Source organism: Amblyomma maculatum, chromosome 5, assembly GCF_055883805.1.
Source record: "Amblyomma maculatum isolate TAMU_Amacu chromosome 5, ASM5588380v1, whole genome shotgun sequence".
Taxonomy (NCBI): domain Eukaryota; kingdom Metazoa; phylum Arthropoda; class Arachnida; order Ixodida; family Ixodidae; genus Amblyomma; species Amblyomma maculatum.
Genome location: NC_139348.1, coordinates 18,095,870 through 18,117,720, shown reverse-complemented (window position 1 = coordinate 18,117,720; position 21,851 = coordinate 18,095,870). Strand labels below are relative to the sequence as shown.

Sequence of the window (21,851 nt, the reverse complement as noted above, 5' to 3'; positions counted from 1 at the left end):
TTATGACTAGGCTTCACTTTTCCGCCGCGGCACTCCCTCCTAGTTTTTTTCTTCCTCCATGGCGATGTGCCATTTTTCGTTCACCCATGCTGTTTCCCTTGTGTGGTTGGTGCTTGCGCGGCTGACGTCGTGCTTCGGACTCCTCCCACATATCATTGCATAGTTTCGCGCCTCCGGCTAGGAATCATTTCACGTGTATTTTCCTGCTGTGGGATACGCAAGAAGTGAATTCGTACCGTGGTTGTGTGCACATGCGTCCAGCGCGCTCAATCGCCCACCTGACGCCGACCCTTTCATGCTGCAACGTAAATCGCTGTGGGTTAGCGGCTGCCTCGTTCCGCTGCAGCGCGGGAACTTGTTACAGTGATGGAATCAAGAAAGCGCTCTCCTTGGAGGAAAAGCTGAATATTCTTCGCACCGTGGATGCAAACCCGACGCGGAAGCGGCTGTGCGTCGCCAAAGATCTTGGACTCGCGCCATCCACCTTGAACTCCATTGTTTCGAAAAGAAACAAGATAGAAGGAAACGCCCGGTCATTTGACATCAAAAGCAAGCAAGCCCGCAGTGGGGCATGTGCAGCTTGATGAGGCTGTTTACACATGGTTCAAGCAAGCCGGAGCGGCAGGTGTGGATTTTGATGGCACCATTTTGCGCGAAAAAGCGCTGGAGATAGCAGACAAGCTTGGGATTGACAATTTCAGTGCGTCAAACGGTTGGATCGACCGCTTTAAGAGAAGGCATGGAATTTGCTATCGAACCGTGAACGGGGAGGCTGCAAGTGTGGACACTGCTACCGTAGACAACTGGAAAGAGTCCATGGCAGGCATTATCGAGGGCTACGAACCCAGGGATATTTTCAATACCGATGAAGCGGGCCTCTTTTATAAGGCACAGCCATGAAAGACGCTAAGCTTTAAAGGCGGGGCTTGCCACGGCGGGAAAAGCAGCAAAGAACGCCTCAACGTGTTGTTGTGTTGCAACTCGGATGGCTCCGAGATGATGAAGCCGTGGGTCATTGGAAAATTTCGAAGCCCACGGTGCCTGAAAAACATCTGGTACCTGCCCTACCACTACAATAACAACAGCAAAGCCTGGATGATGTGCACAATTTTTGAGGAGTTCTTTTCCTAAATGGACTCGAAAATGGGCGGTCAGGGAAGAAAGATTGTTCTTTTTTTAGACAACTGCACCCTAAGGACACTACGTTGCTGTGGAACGTTAAGATGGCGTACCTTCCGGCCACCTTCAACCCTTGGATGCTGGCATCATAAAAAATGTCAAGCATTTTTACAGAAAGTGCATAGTGAAGCAATCCCTGGCCTCAGTGGATTGTGGGCAGCAGCTGACTGGCATTACAGTTCTTGATGCCATGCACTATTTGGCTACGGCATGGAGCGCTGTCACTGCCGCAATGGTCGAAAACTGTTTTGCGAGGGGTTTCAATGATGCAGACTGCGCAGCAGGACCTGTAAGCGCCGAGAACTGCGAACTCGAGACGACCATGGAAGCAGTTGGCGCCTCCGGGATCGTGTACAGCGATTATGTTTCTGTAGACGACGCCGTTGTCACCTCCGCGATGATGACCATTGACCAGATCGTGACCGTGTGTGTCGACGCGCACAACAGTGGCGACGAAGAGGAGGAGGTTGAGCCGCTGCCTGAACCCACCTTCACTTCGGCTGTAGCGGCATTAGACCTTCTCAGAAGGTATGTTTGCGATGACCGCGAGAGCAACACGGCACTGCAAGTACAGTGAAACCTCAATATAACGAAGTCGGTAAAATCGGCACTTGAATTCATTACATTGAAATTTTGTTATGTCGAAATTAGGCTCATAACATGCAAATAAAATTCTCAAATGGTGTTGCTGGTGCAAAGCACACACGGAAGAACTTTTATTTGTGGGTAAGGTAGTCCGTCACTTTCTTTTGAGTCTTCTTTGCATTCAACAACGGCATTACGTACCGTTCATAGGCCCACAAAGACCGCATAGCCTCTTCCTCTCCTGTAGAGTCCACGAAGCGCCTCAGTACGTCAGTCGCATCGACTACTTCACGGGAGGTGGGGGCGTCGCCACGCTCGTCCTGATTGTCCGTTTCGTCGTCACTCTCATCTTGCAATTCCCGAACCACATCGTTCAGGATCGATTCCGTGGTCACCTCTTCTGTCGCGAGGACACATGAATCACCAAGAATGAAATCGTCGATCTCGACGCCCTCCGGCACAGCACCACCGCTGCGAAGGCGCTCCCAACACTCCTTAAGTGCCTGCGCTTCTGTTGTTTCGAGTGGGGACAAACCACCTTCAGGCTGCGGAAGCGTCTGCTGCGAGGCCTGCTTTTTGAAAACAGTTTTCAATGATTTTCTTTGGCATTACTTTCCAAGATGCGGACAGCATCTCGAGCGCTTGAAACAAATCAACTTTCGTTGACCGTTCCAGCCGAATGTCGAGGAGCAGCTTGTCAACTAATCTTCGGCGATAGGCACATTTCAAACTGTTAATTATGCCCTGATCGAGCGGTTGGATGAGTGATGTGCAGTTGGGTGGGAGAAACTGCAGTTCCACATGTGCAAGCTCCAAGCTCCAAGTGATGCGCGGAGCAGTTGTCGAGGATGAGGCACACGTGCCGTCCGGATTCTTTCATGTTCTCTTCAAGATCTTGCAGCCAACTGCGGAAAATACTGCGGCTCATCCATGCTTTTTTGTTCGATGTATAGGCAATCTCGAGTTGCCGTGAATTCTTAAAGCAGTATGGTTTTTTGCTGCGCCCGATAACAAGTGGCAAACGCTTATACTTCGATCCATGCTGGCACACAGGAGGACTGTGATTCATAGCTTGCTATGCTTGCTATGCTATGCTTGCTACCGTGGCAACGGTCACCTTTCAAAGTCAGTGTGCGATTAGGCAGCATCTGGTAGAACAATGCCGTCTCGCCAGCGTTATATATGTCTGCCGGGTCGTAGCGCTCGAGGATATCTGGCACTGCGTTCGTAATCCAGGCAGCCGATTGTGTTGCATCAGCCAATGACGACTCACCGCTCAAGCTTTTGCCAACGATCGAGTGTCGAGCCTTAAACCTATGCAGCCAGCCGCTGCTGTCCTGGAAGTCGTCGCGATCAAGCAGGCATGCGAAATCCTTTGCTTTTTGTTGTAGGACAGCACCACCGATGGGAATGTTTTGCGCCCGGGTTGATATGAACCACTTGAAAACGGCTTTATCCACGTCTTCATAAGTTGCTGTCTTCAACCTTTTCCGCTGGCTGCTTGCCCCCTTTTTTAAGGAGTCAATGATGGATTCCTTGGAGCTCAAAATCGTGGAAAGTGAACTTTGCGGCGACATCTTTCTTCTTTTCGCCCTTCGCGATGGCATCCAGTATGCTGGCCTTCACTTCTAGAGAGAGCACTTTTCGTTTGCCACTCATGCTGCTGGAACGGAGCTGCCAGACAAGCGCCGCGACGACGATGAGGGACAGGTCACCAGTCACGCGACAATATGACGCGACAGTGAGGCAGTGGTGACGCATGCTGACATCCAGATCACAATGCGTCAGGAAGTCGGACCCGAGGATGGGTGGGGTGGGCCATGCGTGACAGTGTGATGGGTTATACCATGCTTGGGTCGCCGGTGGAGATTACAAGACCTCGTGACTTCGGGAAAGTCTGCGAGGACTTGGGCATACGGGCAGGACGGGATCAGCTTGCGGATGCCAGTGGAAGCGACAGACGATATAACGCCAGTGATGGAAAGGCACGTCATGCTGTTGCTGAGGCAACGGCGACGCATGCTGACGTCTAGATCACAATGCATCAGGAGGTCGGATCCGAGGATGGGCTGATGGACATTGGCGACGATGAAGACCCATCGAATCGTGCGCCGCAGCAGGCCATGGTTCAGAATGAGGGACCAGAGGCCATACATGGCGATGACCATATGTGGCATACGAGGTTCTACATTGTCCTTTTGGGCCTTCACGCGGAAACTGCATGTGACGAAAACCTGGATGTAAGGAAAAATTGCTGACATTTTACAGTTTTGTTATAACCAGATTTAACTGTATTACATTGTTCTCTTGTGTATTTGAAACATAGAATGTTTGCAAAAATCATACAAATTGTGATGAAATAAACAAAGTTTAATATATCAGTGCATGCGCAAGAATTTGAGGCAGAAGTAATAATGAAAAGAAAAAAAGCTGTGTGTTTTGTCTCTATTTTTTGCGCTGCTTCTACTTTACTAATGATGAACCCACACCAAGATTTTGATCAATGCAAAATAGGATGGTTGAGAAACACATTTAAACGTTGACTGATAGCAGCGGAGATTCAGGTGCTGCACACAAGCTGTTGCATGTACAGAAGGCAATGAAGGGAGTTGTTTGTTTACTATAACTGGTCCATGCTTTTGGCAGCAACAAATTGGTTGACAGTTTTTTTTTTATCTCTGTTCTGTTCAAGGAGAAATCAGCAGCTTTTGGAGCACAAGGAAGGGAGAAGCAGGCAGCATACACACTAATTGAATCTGACATCTAGAAATCTGATTTCTTTTGGACATCAGGTTAGGTTAGGACATGTGTCACCGGGTTCTCTGCAGTTTGGGCCATGGCTTCCAGACTTTCTCAAACCCACGCTGCTTAGAGCTGTTTTCAGTGGTCGCAGCCACAAGTGGTTGAATAATGATTGAAAGGTGTGTTGGCGGAGGTATTGCACCAACAAACCATGTGCAGCTATGCTTTTGAGTTGCGAGTAAAAGGACGGGTGTAGATGCCTTGTGTTATTGTTGCTGTGGGGTTGAACCATGATTGAAGGTGTCAATCATTGCAACATATTTGTTATACAGAGTTTTCAAATATGTGTGCTTCAGTCATGGGGGTGGGGAATTGAAAAGCTTCATAATGTCGAGGGGTTCACTGCATGGAGGTGTAGGAACCTGTTCCAGACTGTGGCTGACTGTTGTCCAGATTGGGACTCTTGTGGAGTACCTGCGAGACGACCCCCGGGAGGGAGTGAAGGCTCAGGCTCTGGACGACCTGTGCCTGCTGGCCACCGAGCAGCCCCATCTGTGGGACACGAGCAGCGTGCAGGCTCTGGTGCAGTATGCGCTCAGCACCCCGTACCTGAACCTCAAGTGCGGGGCCCTCTCGGTGCTGGTGCTGCTGGCCCAGTCGGTGGCCGTGGACAAGTTTGAGCTGCCACAGGAGGAGGAGGGCCCCGTGCTGCAGCTGTGCCGCGAGGGCATCTTCCACCACCAGGTGCGGCTGGCCTCTGCCTCCATCCGCCTGCTCACCCACCTGGCCATCCACGCTGCCCGTGGTGAGTTGCACACTCGGTCTGGTATTGTTGCGCTTGTTTTCCCCTGTTGCACTCACCGAAGGCACATGGGGCGTCATGGCATGTCTTGGACGTTTTGGATGCCACTCGCTGAAGGTCCCACTTTCACGAGACTCACTCACAAGCACAGCATGGCACTGCTAAAGGCAATAGCAGCTTCGAAGTTTACAGAAATTGCCAAAAAAAAAACATTCTTTTCTTAAATGAGTTTTCTATCTAGTATGGCTTTTTTTTTGCTTATTTAGTATGTTCTTCTCGAAGTTCCATTGCTAAAATCCACCAGGAAGTTCACTAAAGAAAGTGTTTCATGAACTGTGATGGCTCTGATATTGGAGAAACACTCACACAGTCAGTTTTTCAAGTTTGTTAGTTTCTCATTTGTACGCGAAATTTTCTTCTCAGTCTAGACTTTGTAATGCACACTGCCCGTAATCTTTAATTATGTCTTGACCGACAGACCAACGTTGTGTAAGCGAGGATTGTTACGCTGATGGAATTTATGTCTCTCAGCAAACAGGAACTGCGTTCGGATTCTCTGTACTGCGTCAAGCCAATGGGAATGCATAGGGTGTTGAATCGATGTTTTGCAGTATTTTATTAGATCTTCAGGCCTCTTGCAAGATTCAGGAGAAAAACAAATGGTAGAAAACAATGGTATTTCATATAAATTTAGCAAGCAAATAAAAATATTGCTTAAGTTGTGCCACTCCCTCCCCTTTAAATTGTTTAGGCAAGCTGACCTATAGCCAGAACAGTAGCTTCCTGTCTGACTGCAGTCCTAGAAGGAGAACGGTCTCAAACTGTATGGCCTTTCTGAAACGCTTGAAGGCGAGGGGGTGGGGGTGATGGTGTTTTCTCCTAAACCGTGCAATGCTGCTGTTTTTCTCTGCTCGCCAGTGCTGCCTTTTGCTCCCAAATTGACCTCTTTACGAGGGGCCAGGGGAGGAATGAAACAAACAAATGACTTTGGCTTTGGCTTTGAACTGACAAAGAGAACGGATGTGCTTGAGCGCATACCCCTGTTTCGTGGCTGCATTGAGAAAACAGTGGCGTGAAAGTTGAAACAGCTATACTCAATGAAGTTTTGCAATAAACTGGTGAAGTAGCCTACCGAGACACTTGTCCAGATCAAGACATAATGCCATGTGGTGGTTGCGAGTGTTCAGATAGCATAAAACGTTTACAGACGACTATGAAGACATTCAGCTCGGCAGTGGCCCAGTTTCTGTCAGCGATGGCTATGGACACCAATAATAATTATGTTCATGTTTTAGTGAAAACTGATCAGCATATTATAGAGGGGACTGTGGGCTCTTGTCAGGCTGTTTTGCAGCTTTTATCCACGGCCCCCTTCATCTTTTCGATGGAAAAATAAACATTATTATTATTATTATTATTATTATTATTATTATTATTATTATTATTATTATTATTATTATTATTATTATTATTATTATTATTGTTATTATTAAAGTGTTCTCGTGATTGTAGAATCTGTAACTCTCCTGCAATCATGCAGCACTTCTGTGCCGGTTAGATTTCACTAAAACACGCACATAATCTTACTGATTGTCATAATGATTGTCGATGGTGTGCATAGCCATCATCGTCGGGCACCCAGTTTGTTGCTGGGCCAGATGTCTGCATGGCTGTCCGTAAATGCTTTGTGCCATTCGAACAGTTGCAATCAGCAGTTTGCATTACTGCCACATGCTGTCTTGATCAGGCAACTTCCCCAGTTTATCGCATAAATTTATCACTTATTGTTGTTCCAACGTTTGCTCCAGTTTTCTCGATGCAGCAATGAAACAAGGGTACATGCTCAAGCACATCCATCCTATTCACATGTTTGAAGTCACCTAAACTCATCACACTGTGACTTGCAATGCAATGAAAGGTTATGTGAAAAAAGGATGGCATGAAGGCAGAAGACACGACAGGATGAGCGCAAACTAACATTACAAGATTCAAGCCAACTAGCCCAACAGCAACTCTCGCTGAAGATCACATTGTGAAGTTTTTAGTCGAATTTGGTGGCGACTTCTTTCTGCGTGAGACACAAACAGACAAGTCGAGTGGGACGTGAGAACAAAGGTGTTCTTATTCCTCACATGGTATCCTTGGCTGGGGTCAAGGGAGTTCCGGGCAGTAGCAGGCAATTGACGCGCCATGCAGCAGCAAGGACAAAGCACGAAAACGAAGCGCAGAATGGACCTGCCAGGCGATAGTGCGCCTTGCTTTTATATCCCGCGTGGGGACCGGTTCTCTTAACCCACGTGGAAAAGTGAAGGGGTATGCGGGGACCCCGATGGGAAGTCCAAGAAATGCACTTGGGATTTGAATGGACAGGTGTGGAATAACTAAACGGAGCATGCTTTTCCATTCAAATCAAAATCACGCCTTCTGCACTGGAGATAAGAAAAATGTATTTGTCCAAGTGAAAGGGCACTGGCATCTACTACCGGTTCGGCGTTCGCACATACCACGACTGCCATTTGCAATCATGCAACGCGTGAAAATTTGAAGAAGTAAAAAGCGTGCTTCGTTTACTTTTGTCCGCACTGATATGTGGCGCGGGCCCCACAAGGTGAAGGTTTCCTCACCATTTCCCGAAACCGATTTCCCAGTCGTGCTCATATATATTCACCATGCATTACTTTTAGGACAGGCCCTGTACTTGGCCTGATGGCATGATGTGGGCATTGTCCCATGTGCTGCTGTTTCTCCTCAGCTCAGCCAGCTTTGGCATGCTTCTCACGGCCATCAGTTGAGGGAGCTGTGAAAGAGTTGCGCATTTCACTCCCTTCTGACGTGCCCTACACTGTCCCTAATGTCTGAGGGGCGGACAGGTTGGATATTCACCCGAGACGTGTGCAGAGGATGTGCTGGACCTGATGCCGGAGGTGTCAAGCGCCATTGAGACCCTGTTGCTGATCCTGTGCACCCAGGAGGGGGACAGCGAGGATGCTAGCCACGCACTCAGGGTGAGGGCTTGGGTCATGCGTGCTTTCCTTGGCCATTTGAAGGCCGTCTGTTTGACAACATAGGAAGAGAGCCAGGGGACAGGCATGGGTATTTCAGATAGGTTAGGGAAGCAACCGGCTGGGGCACATGATGCCAATGGAGATCAAATTATGCACCCTTCAGGAGAAGGCAGCGATGGGATGATTCACTCAAGCAAGTGATGTATGCCAAACTGAGGGCAGGGCGAACCAAGCTTCGAACCAAACTTCCAGCCAAGCTTCCCTCGCCAGCCAGGTTGCTAGTGGCTTTTCTTCGGGGTGGGGTATTATCGTCGTGTCTTCTCCGACTGTCAACAGTGTTGAATGGCATTTTAATGTGGTGCGTTGTAGAAGTAGAGTAATTTGGGTGAGTTGGTATCTATCCATATCAAACAGCGCTATAAAGACGGACGGCACAGGACGAGCGCTGTCCTGTGTTGTCTCGCAGGTGCTGAGTGGTTAAGACACTTGGCTACTGAATCGGTGTGTCCTGGTTTCTGCCCAACCATTGCGGCTGTGTTTCGATGGAGGCAAGATGCAAATGCGTCCTTGTGCTGTGCAATATTTCAGTGCACATAAAAGATCCCCAGATGATCAGCCCTCCGTTTTGGCATCTCTTTCTCTCATTCTTCTTTTACTCCCACCTTCCTTCCTTCCCTTACAGCATGGTTCAAGTGCCCACCGAAAAATGTGAAAAATGCCGCACGTTTCATGTCCAGAAAAAGTAAACCAAACCAACCTAATTATCCTGCTGTGGAAGTTATGATAGCAAGAGATGAAAGCAATGGTTAGAAAAGCCCCTGTGCAAGTTTTTTTTTTCCTCCGTGCTCGCGCACTGCTGTCTACAAGTGAACTCGAGCTGCCGCAACTCCTCATAAAGCCACTTTGGCGACCCGTGCCCACTGGCTCTCTCACTCGTAGCTATACGCAGGCCGTGACATACAGTCACGGAGTAGATGCATGCTTGCGTTTGCTGGCCCATCCTCCATAGGGCGTAGCTCCGTCACCACTGCTTGACGGAACCATGGAGTGGGGGCCCACATCAGAGGCCGTCTGATTTCTGGGGGTATTAGGTCCATTGAGTCGCCACGGCTAGCAATGCCTGCTATTGGGAGTACTGGGGTATGCAGGATCCATGCAATGTAAGGCTGCAGAAAAACAAAATGCCAGCGATGTCGTGGCAATTTTTTGTAGCTTTTGACCTGCAGTCGGGAAAAAATATCTTTTGAAAACTGAACAAAAAAAGTTTCAAGTCTGAAATTTCGATCGTTGTTATACAGTCGAACCCGGATATATCGAACTCGAAGGGGATCGCGAAATAGTTTGATGTATAGATAATTCGATATACAGAAATCGGCTTGTGACGGCACTTACGATGCGAAAAAACGATACCGTATTTGTCGCGTAATCAACCCACTCGCATAATGAACCCACCCTCCACTTTTGCACCCGAGAATTTGAAAAAAAAAAAAAAAATGCGTTAAGGCTAGCTCGCTCACATGCAAGTGACGAGCGGCAGCGACAGAGCGAAAATTTTCAAACTTGTTGGAACTGCGTCCCTCTCGCCGCTCGAGCCACCGCGGCAGCTCAAAACGGTTTCTGTGTTGCATGTCGATGGCGCGCGTCAGTTCGTTTCGGTCGTCTCATCCACAGCTCACTGGCAGCGTGCCAAGATGCTGCGCAGCGATAACGTCAGGGCGCGTTCATCTTTTTATAGCTCCTGCGGTGGCGGGGAGCGAACTTGGCAGAGTGCCCGTGATGGCTTGATTGCACAAGCCTGGTTCGATTTATCACGCCGCGCTTGGGGCGGGCGTCATGATCGCAGCAGCTGACCGCGTGCTTTCGCTGATTCATACATGCAAGGATAAACGATAAAAAAAAAATAAATAAACAATCTGCAAAAAAAAAAAAAAAATTCCTGCCGCTTTTTAACGTCCGCAGCCGCCATATTTTACGCTACGTCGCGCGTACAGCCCAACGATAGGAAAGGATGACTCTCAAAAAAAAAAAAACAAAAAAAAAAAACAACAAAGAGCTGGCGCTTCTTAACATCCGCAGGCGCCATAGCCACGTCCGCCACCGCGCCGCCGCACGTAGAGAATTCGCAACACACGCTAGAGAAAGTGTCCGACGGCTGTCTGAAAACGGGCTGAGCTGGCTTGGCGCATGTGTTGCGTGTGCTGAAGGAGAGAGATAGCTCAGCAAAAGAATGGGCACACCCACGCACATGGCTTGCAAACGTCATGTGTTGGCGCGCGGGAAACGACAACTGCAGATGCGCGCGCCTTTGGGGAATGGGCGCGGCGCTGCCCAGACCAGCTGTCGCCGAACTGTCCCCTCTCATTCCTTCCGCACGTGGCTTGAAAACGTCACGCGGCAAACGGCCAAGGGTAATACGACCGTCTTTGGGGAAGGCACGCTTTCCAGTGCGTGGTGCGGAGTTCGATATATCGAACGACCGGTGAAATTGAGTTCGATATATGACGCGGCTTTCCTATAGTTTTACATGGGATTTTCAAGGGGATATTTCGTGAGTTCGATATAACCAAAATTCGATATATCCGGGTTCGATATAACCGGGTTCGACTGTACATTGACTTCATGCAGCGCTTAATGGTGACATAGTAGTGTATGGGTAATCAGGCAGGTCTGAAAAATCGCATGTCTAAAAAACCGGTCGGGGAGACTGTACTATATTATATACGTGATTTACCTCCCTCACCTAATTTCTGGCTAACCCTACAGGTATGGGCTGTAAATTATGCTGGGGATTTGCAAAAACAAAATTTGTTTGCAGTGTCCTTGCTTCTTTTTAGGGCTGTGCTTAGTGGAAAAGTGTGTCTTTAGTGTCTTTACAGATATTTAAAATCATTTGAAAGTATTCTACAGTCGAATCCGGATGTATCTAACCCTGATAATTAAAATTTTGGTTACATCAAACTCGTGAAATATCCCCTTGAATATCCCATGTAAGAGTATAGGAAAGCTGCATCGTATAGTGAACTCCAGTGTCACCGGTCGATCGATATATTGAATTCCGCACTATGTACTGGAAGGTGCGTCTCCCCCAAAGACGATTGCATCACACTCGGCCGTTTGCCGCGTGATATTTTCAAGCCATGTGCGGAAGGAATGAGAGAGAACAGTTCAGCGCAGTGCCCTTTTCCCACAGGCGCGCGCATCTGCAGTGATCGTTTGTTGTGCATCAGCACGTGACGTTTGCAAGCCATGTGCGTGAAGGAATGAGAGGGAGCCGGTTTGGCAATGGCCGCTACGGAGCAGACACAGCCAATGCAGCCATGGTGTTCAAGAGAGGGGAAACAACGCAATAGAGTGAAGCACAAGCCTGTACCCATTCCTTCTCTCTCCCCTTCTTCTCTCTTTCATGGTCTTCGATCGCAGCAGCACACACTACGCATGCGCCGACAAGCCAGCTTATCCTGTGGCAGACAGAACGTCGGACACTTTCTGCAGTGTGCATTGTGAACCCTCTTTGCGCCGTGGGTGACGTGCGATGCGCGTCTTGTGTCGTCGTGCTGGACATGAGGTGTAGCGTAAGCTAAGGCGGCTGCGGACGTTAAGAAGCGGCAAGTTTGTTTTTCTTTTTTCTTTACCGAGAGTCGTCCATTCTTGTCGTCGGCATAGAATTAACTATGGCAACTGCGGGCAGCAGATTTTTTATTTTTTTTGCTGGAGTTACCCATTCTTGCATATATGAATTAACGAAAGCATGCAGTCAGCTGCGATCATTACACCGGCTTTTAGCGTACAGCATTTACAGCTATCACGCTTTCCAGTGATTTTGTGGCAGTGGACTCCGCTCGCCCCAAGCGCGGCGTGATAAACCGATAAATCGAAACAGGCTTATGCAATCAAGCCATCATGGGCTTTCTGCAAAATTCGCTCCCCGCCACCGCAGGAGCTAACATCAAAAGTATTAGTCAAAAGATTAACACGGCTTGACGTTAGCATCTTGCCGCGCTGCCAGTATATGAGCTTTGGACGCGATGGCCCAGACGGAGGGACGCGCCGCTGACTAAGGCGTTTTTAATTTTTTTTTTCAAATTCTCGTTGGCTAAAGTGGAGGATTGGTTCATTATGCGAGTGGGTTGATTATGTGGCAAATATGGTTTCATTTTTCATGATTGCAAGCGGCTTATCAAGCCGATTTCTGTGTATCAAATTATCGATACATGGAACTATTTCGCGATCCTCTTTGAGTTCGATATATCCAGGTTCAACGGTATTCAGTTCGGACCCAATTCTTATTCCTATTGGTTTGCTCCCAGGGATGTGATTAACTTTGCATGCTTCAAATCATGCAGTAAACTACCAGCCTGACAGTCCACTCATCTTATGCGTGACTGTTTTTTCATTGGTTGCGTTCTGTTATTGTGGTCATAATTTTTGTTAGTGTTGTTAGCAGTAATTTTGTGCATATACATTGTTGTGTGATGGCAAGCAATGAAACATGCCGACACGATTGAAAGAGGACGACATGATGATGAATGGGCAGCAGACCTAGTGTGAGCACTCCTCCCTGTGCCACTGCCCACTTCGTTGTCATCATCATTATATTCGTAGCTGTATGTTTTGTAGCTGGATTCTGAGCCCTTCTCCTTTTTGCGACTAAATGAAATAATTGACTGTAGGCAGGTTAGGTTGGCTGGCATGCAGAGATGGCAGAGTGTGTGGGTTGTTTGCAGGGCTGCCTGCGATGCATTGTGCTGCTGTGTGACGCAGACCCAGACCTGTGTAGCCAGTTTGTGGATGTGCTGGGCTCTTTCCTCTCCTACTGGTCAGGTGAGTCGAACCTTGGGCTCTGTTGTTCCCTCTCGGGAAACCGAGCATGGTGACTTTCAAAAGCTGCCTCGTGTGCGACTTGCTGCATGGCCACGCAAGCCCCTTGAGTTGACCAAAGCTGGTTGAGGCCCTCACGAGGTGTGTCACGTGAGGATTCGCTTTGCAGCAGCGTCGTAGTTACCAAAATGTAATGCGAGAATCAGCATTGCAGGTGCAAAAGTAGGGAAAAAGAAAAAGTGCTTTGTAATATGAGCGTGAAATTTTCTGGTGGAAAGAGCGCAAATGTAGCAGGGAACAAGTCCACAGTAGTTGGAAATATGAACCAAAGCCCCTCAAAAAGAGGGGACTTCCTTGTGCCCTTTCTGTTTCAAAAGAGGCACCTGAAAGATGGTAGGAGAGCACAGATGTGAGTGCTGCCATGCCCTTTGTGTGTTGACCGTGCACTTTAGAGGCCTTTTAATTAAAATGGATGTTAAAATTGTGCGTGATATTGTTGGCACTGGACACAGTGTGCAAGCATGTCAAACTTTAATGGAACGAGTGAAATGCCTTTAAATTGTGCACATTCCTCAGGACAGTGACGAATTCACACTCAGTGCATCACTTCTGGTGAGAAGTGAGATTGATCCTTTTGCTGCTCCAATGTGTGATGTGTCATGCTGGGAGGTTTTGGTGGTTGGCCAGTGGGGCATAGTGTTCTTTTTTTCTTCATATCCTGAGGAACTTGGGGACTGATGTGCACAATGTGTGTGCCAATGTACCCTTCTGCGGTTTCGTCTTGACATGTAATTGATTGTGATGCAAAGGGGGACTTTTCACTTCTATTTTGGTAAAAAGAAAAAAAACTTGCATTGTACTGTCACAAAAGCAACCCATTCTAATGATTGGCTCGGTGTACTTTGCATGGTCTAAAATTAGTATCGATAATATATTTATTCTTATGGTAGTTTTGGTCCAGGTCTGAGATCTCAGAGCTCTTGCTTTATTATTAGTGCAGCATGCTTTGAAGTTTGATGCATTACACCCCTGAAGATATTTAGGTTAGTGTCATGGCATGAATAGACAAAAAGGAACTAAAAATGCCATAATCAGTTTATGCTCCCGATTAGACAACACATTCTGTTATTGTTAGTAACATTTAATCTCATAAGTGGTCATTCCAAAGTGTGTTATGCTGACATGCGGAGATTTCAGGACTGGCATTTTGTCACCACTAGAAGTCTTTGCAGTGCGCACAGCCAGAAGAGAGCGTTTTGCGACCAAGTGAGGCGCCTGCGTAACAGCATCAAGAGTGGACACATTTGCATTTATTTGCACGCTGTCACTTCTCGGTTTCACCATTCACTTTTCGGAGTTTGCACGTAGCCATTTGTATTGTCTGGCAGCCATCGTCGGCTAACGCTAAGAAGGGATGGATTTATTTCTCACGAGTTGAAGAACAAATGCTTGGAACGTGTCAAAAGGGGGCCTAACTTTGTTGGAATTCCAGTTTTGTGCAGTGGCACTTTGCAAACTTAATGAATTTTATAGAAATTGCAGGAAGCATTAAGATAGCACTAACGCAAAAAAAAAGTGGTTCTTGTTAATGTATTTGCACTTTGGGTCAATTACAACTAACTGAACTTGCATTAAAGACAGTGTCATAACTAGCAGAATGTTTGTGTGAGTGTTTGTCTTACTTTTTTTTCGTAGCTAAACGTGACCGAACCTCCCTTCTCGATAACTCCGTTATTTTGTTCGTACTGCTTTCAAGTTAGCACAGAGTTGTAGTTTTGATATAAAGGTGCTCTGAAATGCACATTTTTCTGCTCCAAAATGTGGACCACCACTGCCCTTGAGGCATTGGAGAGGAAGGACAGCTGATGATGTTTTTCATCTGGGTGGTGCAGGGGCGGCCATGCTGTCGGTGTGTGAGGGCCTGTGTGCTCTGGGCAGCCGGCGGTGTGGCGTGCTGAGCCGCATCGAGCCTCGGGTGCGGCAGCTGCTGAGTGGGCCTGGCCACATCGCCATCCCACCCAAGGCACTGGTGAGGCACGCCGCCCATCCATTCTGATATGAGCCATGCAACTAAGAAGCGCTGGGCAGCATATAGAAGGAGTACCTGTGGATCTATTTATGCATTTCTTTTTGTGTGTGTGCTTGTGTTGCTATTCTTTTAACACTGAGCAGACGTTGATGACATTCGTCTCTTTTCACACACTTGCTGCACTGCGCATGGGGGATCAACATCATCAAGTCCGTTCATTGTCACTGTCTGAAAGCCATTGCACCTTGTTTTTCCATAATGCCATTGCTCCCACTTGTTATGGCTTGTGTGGAAACAGCGAGTGATGCTCACCTGCATATTAGGAAAAAGCCAGCACAAAAAACAGGAGCAACAAAGAATAACACAACACTGTCTCACTACTAAGATGTTTACTGACAGAAAGAATATTTATACTATATTAAAATCTCGGTGATACGAATCTGGTTGATACGAACTTCGGGATGATACGAATTCGTGAAATTCCTCGGCGGGAGTGCATTGACTACTGTGTGCAAAATTTCAGATGTTCCGAACACTCCCTTGCACCATTACGAATGATACGAATGTGCGAATTGCGACTGCAACCTTGAGCAATATGCATTGTCCGCACATCATTGACTCCGCGATCGCCAGCCGCGCTGCATGTATTCATCACAGGTAGTTTTCGGTGTGTGGTCCGCACCTCGCCGACGTTGCAATTGTCTGTCAGGCTCACACCGCGAAAAGCTTTCAGCGGCGCATGGCCCACAAACCGCAGACATCACAACCGCAGCAGTTGGCAGCCGCGGGTGCGCACAGACCGCACATCGCTGGCTCTGCGATCACGATCAACGAACAGTCTACTGCGCTGCGCGACCCACCTGTCAGCATCTCCTGTCGTGCTGTACGAGCCGCGAGAAGTATGCGAACCACACATCACCGGTATCGTGATCATTTTTTACGTGAAATGTTTGCAGCGGCGTGCGGCCGTGAGTGCTAGTCGGCAGCGGGCACGCACTGGCTGCACATTGTAGGCTTCACGACCGCTAGTCGCGTTATACGCATCGCGAGTAGTCTGTGGCGCCACAGAGCCGGCACATTGCCATCTCTTGCAAGTCTGCAGAGTCCGTGGAGGTGGGCAGACCGCACATCGCCAACGTCGTGATCGCCTGACATGCTGTATGCGCTACGACTAGCGAGCTGTGACCGCGCGACCATAATAAACCTTCTCGGACGTAAAAAAGGTCTGCATGACTGCCTTTCCTATGCTTCTGCATACTTATTTTCTTTCGTTTTGATGATGCGAATGTTTGGATAACACGAATGTTTTCGCGACCCCGTAAGATTCTTATCACCAAGGTTCTACTGTGTACAGGAAGGGAAGTATAGGAAAACAACATAAGATCACAAACAGGAACACATCATCCCCAATGATGATGATTCAGAAAGGCAGCTTCTCGTTTAAGCAACTGTATGAATAGATAGCTGATGCACTCTGCTCCACCCCTCTGGCTATGGAAAGATATAAAAACTTCCGGGGTTATCACGGTTGACGTAACTCTGATCTTGTTACGTTACCCAAATAGGCTACTCCCATTTTGTGCAACACCAGGAAATTGTTGACGTAACAGGGAATGCGTATGCAACATCCGACTAAAGCGCTCTGAACTTTCATATCAAGCTGGCTTAAAAAAATTGTTGCTGACGGCAGGAGCTACCTTGGAACCTATACATTCATCAGACTGTGGCATACATATTTGGCCATCCCACACAACAAACATGTTTTTCTGGTAGTAAGATAGCAGTTTCAAAGGGGACCCAGTCATGTTTTCACATCCATTTTGGAACAGGCATTCATCACTGTCATCCGCTATACAATGCTGAATATTTTGCACAAGTTGGCTGTGTGAAAGAGAATAAAACAAACCAGCCACATCCACGCTGGCATGGCTCCCATTTTGTAAGAATTTAGTAACTGCCTCAAAGTTAGTTGAGTGAGATGGGTGCGTTACATGTAATGCTGGTAAATTCTTGGTTAATAAATGGTTAGTAATAAAAATAAGGTTTAAATGAAAGAAAAAATTGCGAACAAGAGATGTGGGGGCTTCCGCGAAGCTTTCCTTTTGCGTGGCAGTTAATCTTGCGTGGGTCAAGCAGAATGGTGATGCTAAACAGGCCAGCACACCACTTCACACTTGCCCCTATTAAGCAAGCACATCACAGATGTTTTGTGTGACATGTTAAGAAATGTCAGGGACCGAGCAAGTTGTTGTTACTTTTGTGCAGTATTTTGTAGTTCCTCCCCTAGCAGTTTGTCATCTTTGTGCAGGTGCTGCTGTGGACGCTGGTGCTGCAAGCAGGTGTGGAGCGGGGGTCACTTCCCATCTCCCTGGACGAGGGACTGGCCGGCATGGATGCCTGGAGCGTGTACCGGGTGGCCCGACAGGCCACCCGATACGGACACTTTGCAGCTGCTGCACCCCTCTTTGCCAGCCTGGCTAACAAGGTGAGGGCAACCTTGCTTCGTCCTTGGTTTCACATGTGGCTTACCAAGAACGCCAGCTTAATCGTAACAGTTCAGTTTTCCTCGAAGCATATTGTGAAGAAGAGCTTAGTTACTCTTCACGTTTGCTGACAAAGAAGTGGGAAGCACGCTCTGAGGAGGCTCTAATCTACATTGTGGTCTCAGTGGCTGGCCTCCACATTGATGTGTGCAGATTTTACCGAAACTGTGCTTGTAGAAAGTACTGTGCCCACTTCTTGGCACTTCCTTCCTTGTGGGATGAGCGACCTGCATAAATCCCGCCCTCTGTGTCAGTGCCGTCTCCCCGAGACGTTCTTTACTTCAGAATTTTGGGGCTAGTATCCGGGAATAGTGGCGCAATGAAGACACCACAAAGAGAGGACACTACACATGCGCAATAATAATAATAATAATAACAATAATAATAATCTGTGACGTTATAATTAGGATTGAGGAGGTGTGCCAAATATTTTATCCGAAGAAGCTGGTGGTCACACTGAATGCCACTCCAGGATGTGGTGCCAGTTCGCAATTTGCCTTCTCTAGAATACAAGGGAAGCTGACATGGGGGCACAAATGCCAACGAGCCACAAGAGAGGAGCTGCAGTGCAGTTTGGGTCACCCATGTTCTGTGTTGTTAAATTTTGATCTGATGAAGTGGGCGAAGTCCACATTTCACTTGATGACATTTAAACTTCACCATACTGAAACACTAAGAATCTTCTAACAGGAGCAACCTGCATATACGGGGAAGGTTGTTTTTTCACCTTCTGCTCTCTGTGCATTGTTGGGATTGCTGATGTTGCAAGCTACATCTATTGCATTGTGTGGAGCTTTGCAGTCTTGACAAGTGCACGCCTTCCATCGCTGCAGCCACGTGGGAAGGAGAGAAGAATGTCCTCCATTCAAATTCCCATGAAATGAAATCAGTGCAATCACTGTATGGGCGTAAGTGCACATTGTTTGGTTGGGAAGCGGGGTCGTCAGGAGAGAGGTGCGGGACAGGTTTTACAGCTGGCTGCAGCTACGCCAGAGCACCTTAGGAAGTCATAAATACAACAAGTGTGGCGAGCTGGCTCTGAACCAGCAGTGGTTTTAGGGAGGGACATCTTGTACCAAAAGGAAGAAGAAAAAACAAAACAAAAGCAACAGTATTTTGTTTACTTTTTTGTGCTGAAAGCGTAGATGCTTTACCTTATAGCATTACTATTATGGGTGTCGTTATAGCAGAAACCATAGTTGGCAGTGCAGTGCGACCCGCGCATTGCCATCTCCTGTCGTGCTGTATGTGCCACGAGAAATACGCGGAGGCGGCCTGATGCACATCACCAGTATTACGACCGTTTGTCGTGCTTTCCATGCCGCGAAAAGTGTGCAGCGGCGCGCGGTCCACAAATTGCCCATTGCAACTGCCAGTCGCGACACTTTGCACTGAGTAGTAGTGGGCGGCACAAGGCGGGCATGTATGCCCGTATATGCTAGATTCGCGATCACTATTGTCACGTTGTATGTATTGTGACGCCACGCAGCTGGCACGTCTCCATCTCCTGTCATGCTGTACGTGCCGCGAGAAGTTCGTGGAGGCACGCGGCCTGCACTTCGCCGATGTCACGATCGCCTGTCACCCTGTGTGCACTGCGAGTGGCGAGCTGGGACCGTGCGGTCGTAATAAACCTTATCGCCATAAACAGATCTGCGCGACTGCTTTTCCCATGCTCTGCATACTTATTTTCTTTCGTTTTGATGATACGAATGTTTGGATGATATGATTTTTCTTGCGACACCGTGAGATTTGTATCACCGAGGTTCTGCTGCAGCTTCCTTCTCGAAATAAACCGGTTGGAGGGCTCTGTGCATGTTGTATGGGTTTCTTTGTTTTGTGCCGTCCTCTTTGCGCAATCGCATATTCTATTAGTAGACATGATGCGCTTTTATTGCAGCATGACACACTTGCCAGGCTGGCTTCGAGGGAGACTGAGTGCTGTGCATAAAGTTGGCTGTATTCCATTACACATCGGGATCAAAATGTGCGCAACAGGGTTGCAAACTTTTTGAAACATGCGCCTCTAGGTTTGCAAATTCAGGACTTTCTGGCAATGGAGACAGCTTACACATGCAGAACCCCTCCTCTCTAGGTTGGTAGGCTTCAGTTAGCTCCCTTGCAGTCTGTTGCATGCTTTTGTAGGGCGAGTATGCATCACATTTTTCCACTGTAAATAGAAATATGAATTTACCACTCTCTTAATAACCTAAATATTGCACGGAGGCAAAAGCGCACAATGCCATGTTTCCTCGCACAGATATTTATCCCTGAGGTTGACAAAACAAAACCATGTTTTAATGCTAAGTTATAAACGAAGGTTGATCAATGGAAGGTTCTGTCCACAAATCTAAACCAAGGTGACCCCATTTAAGTGGTGGAGAAACTTGTTGCCGGAGGTGTGCAATTGGTTACAAAGCTGTGAGAAATGCAGGAAAGGTATGTGAGAGGTTAAGCTTTTTTTTTTTTTTTTCTTAGAGCTCAAGCTGGATCCTCCCTCAACATCTGCACTGTCACTGACTTTGCGCATTATTGGCTGTAAATCCTTTTCGGTTGCACGAAAGCAGGGCTTTCCTCTGCACACTTTTTGACAGCACCGAACTTGTTTGCAGTGTCTCCACATGTAAGATGAGGAAGTGCTGCTAAGAACGGCCATCGACATTCTGTGGGCATCACTCGCAGCTCGGTTGTGCAACGGGAAAGTTGCATATCTGATATGCGCAGTTGGTGCTGGGTGGCTCCTTTGAAGCGGATGGGGCATGTGATGTCTCTTTGCTTGCAAGTTCTGCTCACCTTTTCATGTGCTGGGATCTCGTTCCACGCACTGCAGTTGGGCATTTTATCTTTTTTTTTTTTTTGATGGCCATGCGCACAGGGTTGTCCCTCGTGTTACATTGGGGGCATCTTGGTAGATACGATACGTGTTTTTATTAGCACACGTGTGTTTGCAGTAAAGCTTACGCAGACAGTGTGCTGGACAGATACTTGGAGAGGGGCTCAAAAAAGTTTGCCTGGCATGGTTTCTGCAGGGCGAACTACCGTCATTGTTGTTGTGTGCAGGTTAGTTCGGAGCAGCTGCACTTCTGGCTGGTGAGCCTGGCCGAGCTGTGCCGGGCTGAGCAGCTACTCACCGCCCACCAGCTCACCACCGCCCTCACCCACTATGTGCGTGCCATCTCTGCACTCAAGGTAAGTGGCCTCTGATGTACAGGGTTTTCACTTTGACCAAACACAGCGTGCATGCAGCTGGACGCAATAAACCTGTAAGGGACAGATCATTCCTGTGTGCATTTGCAGGTTCACGAGGCATAAAATGATATTGTACGCATGACACTAAAAAAAAAACTTGCAAAAACTATGAAAATGTAACTGCCAAATGCGCAGCCCACTGTTGCTTTGGTCGCGGAGCAACTACAGTGTTCGGAACATTGGCAACACCTAGCGGACAAGTGGAGAACTGAGAAATGTCGACACTTGTGGCTTCATCTCCCTATAAAAAATAAAAGAACTGCACAATAGGAACAAACAAAACCTATGGTCAGACATTTCTACTTTCACCTTCATAGCATGCAAGCAGCTTTAAGGGCCTCCAGGTAAATGTTTTGTATGCTTAAATGGTAGGGTTTCTTTTTTGTGTGGAACAGATTTTCATACAAATCAAATAAGCTGTAGCTTCAATGCAGCTTGGATGGACCAAGTCTTACAGTTCAAATTATCCGGAATTCGCAGAATTGCCTGTCAAAAGTAAGCAGAAATTTGAGTGCTGTGTGCAATTTGTACATATCGAGAGCTATCACCATAGCTGCAGCCAGCAGGTAGTGCTCTTGTCCTGGTGGTGCTGCGCTAGCCGATGATGCAACATATGCTGGTGTTGAGTTGTAAGTAAATCCCAGAATGCTGTAGTGTACGGTATTCCCTCATTATAATCAAATCAGCGGGACAGCGGAAAAATTTGTTACAAGTTCTAATTCAATATAAGCGACCACTTGAAAAAAGCTAGAGCAGTCTGACTTTTGTTGCACCAGAACTGTGAGAAAGTCGAAGTACAATGTATTCAGTTAATCAAAACTTTATAGAATAAAGGCAGTGAGCTTTGGTTGCTTGAAGTTCTTACCAGGCGTGAGCAACCTCTGCTCTAATTTGACCAA

At 47.6% G+C, this 21,851-nt stretch overlaps 1 protein-coding gene across 1 annotated transcript in view; it reads left to right on the top strand.

Annotated features, from left to right (window-relative positions):
* Nucleotides 1–21,851, top strand: part of defl (Integrator complex subunit 7) — a 79,968-nt gene that overhangs the window by 26,669 nt on the left and 31,448 nt on the right. The window contains exons 5-10 of the mRNA XM_084603539.1: nt 4,960–5,311; nt 8,207–8,313; nt 13,038–13,134; nt 15,024–15,160; nt 17,469–17,645; nt 20,764–20,892. Coding sequence (XP_084459665.1) covers nt 4,960–5,311; nt 8,207–8,313; nt 13,038–13,134; nt 15,024–15,160; nt 17,469–17,645; nt 20,764–20,892 — 999 coding nt within the window. The remainder of the gene's footprint in view (nt 1–4,959; nt 5,312–8,206; nt 8,314–13,037; nt 13,135–15,023; nt 15,161–17,468; nt 17,646–20,763; nt 20,893–21,851) is intronic.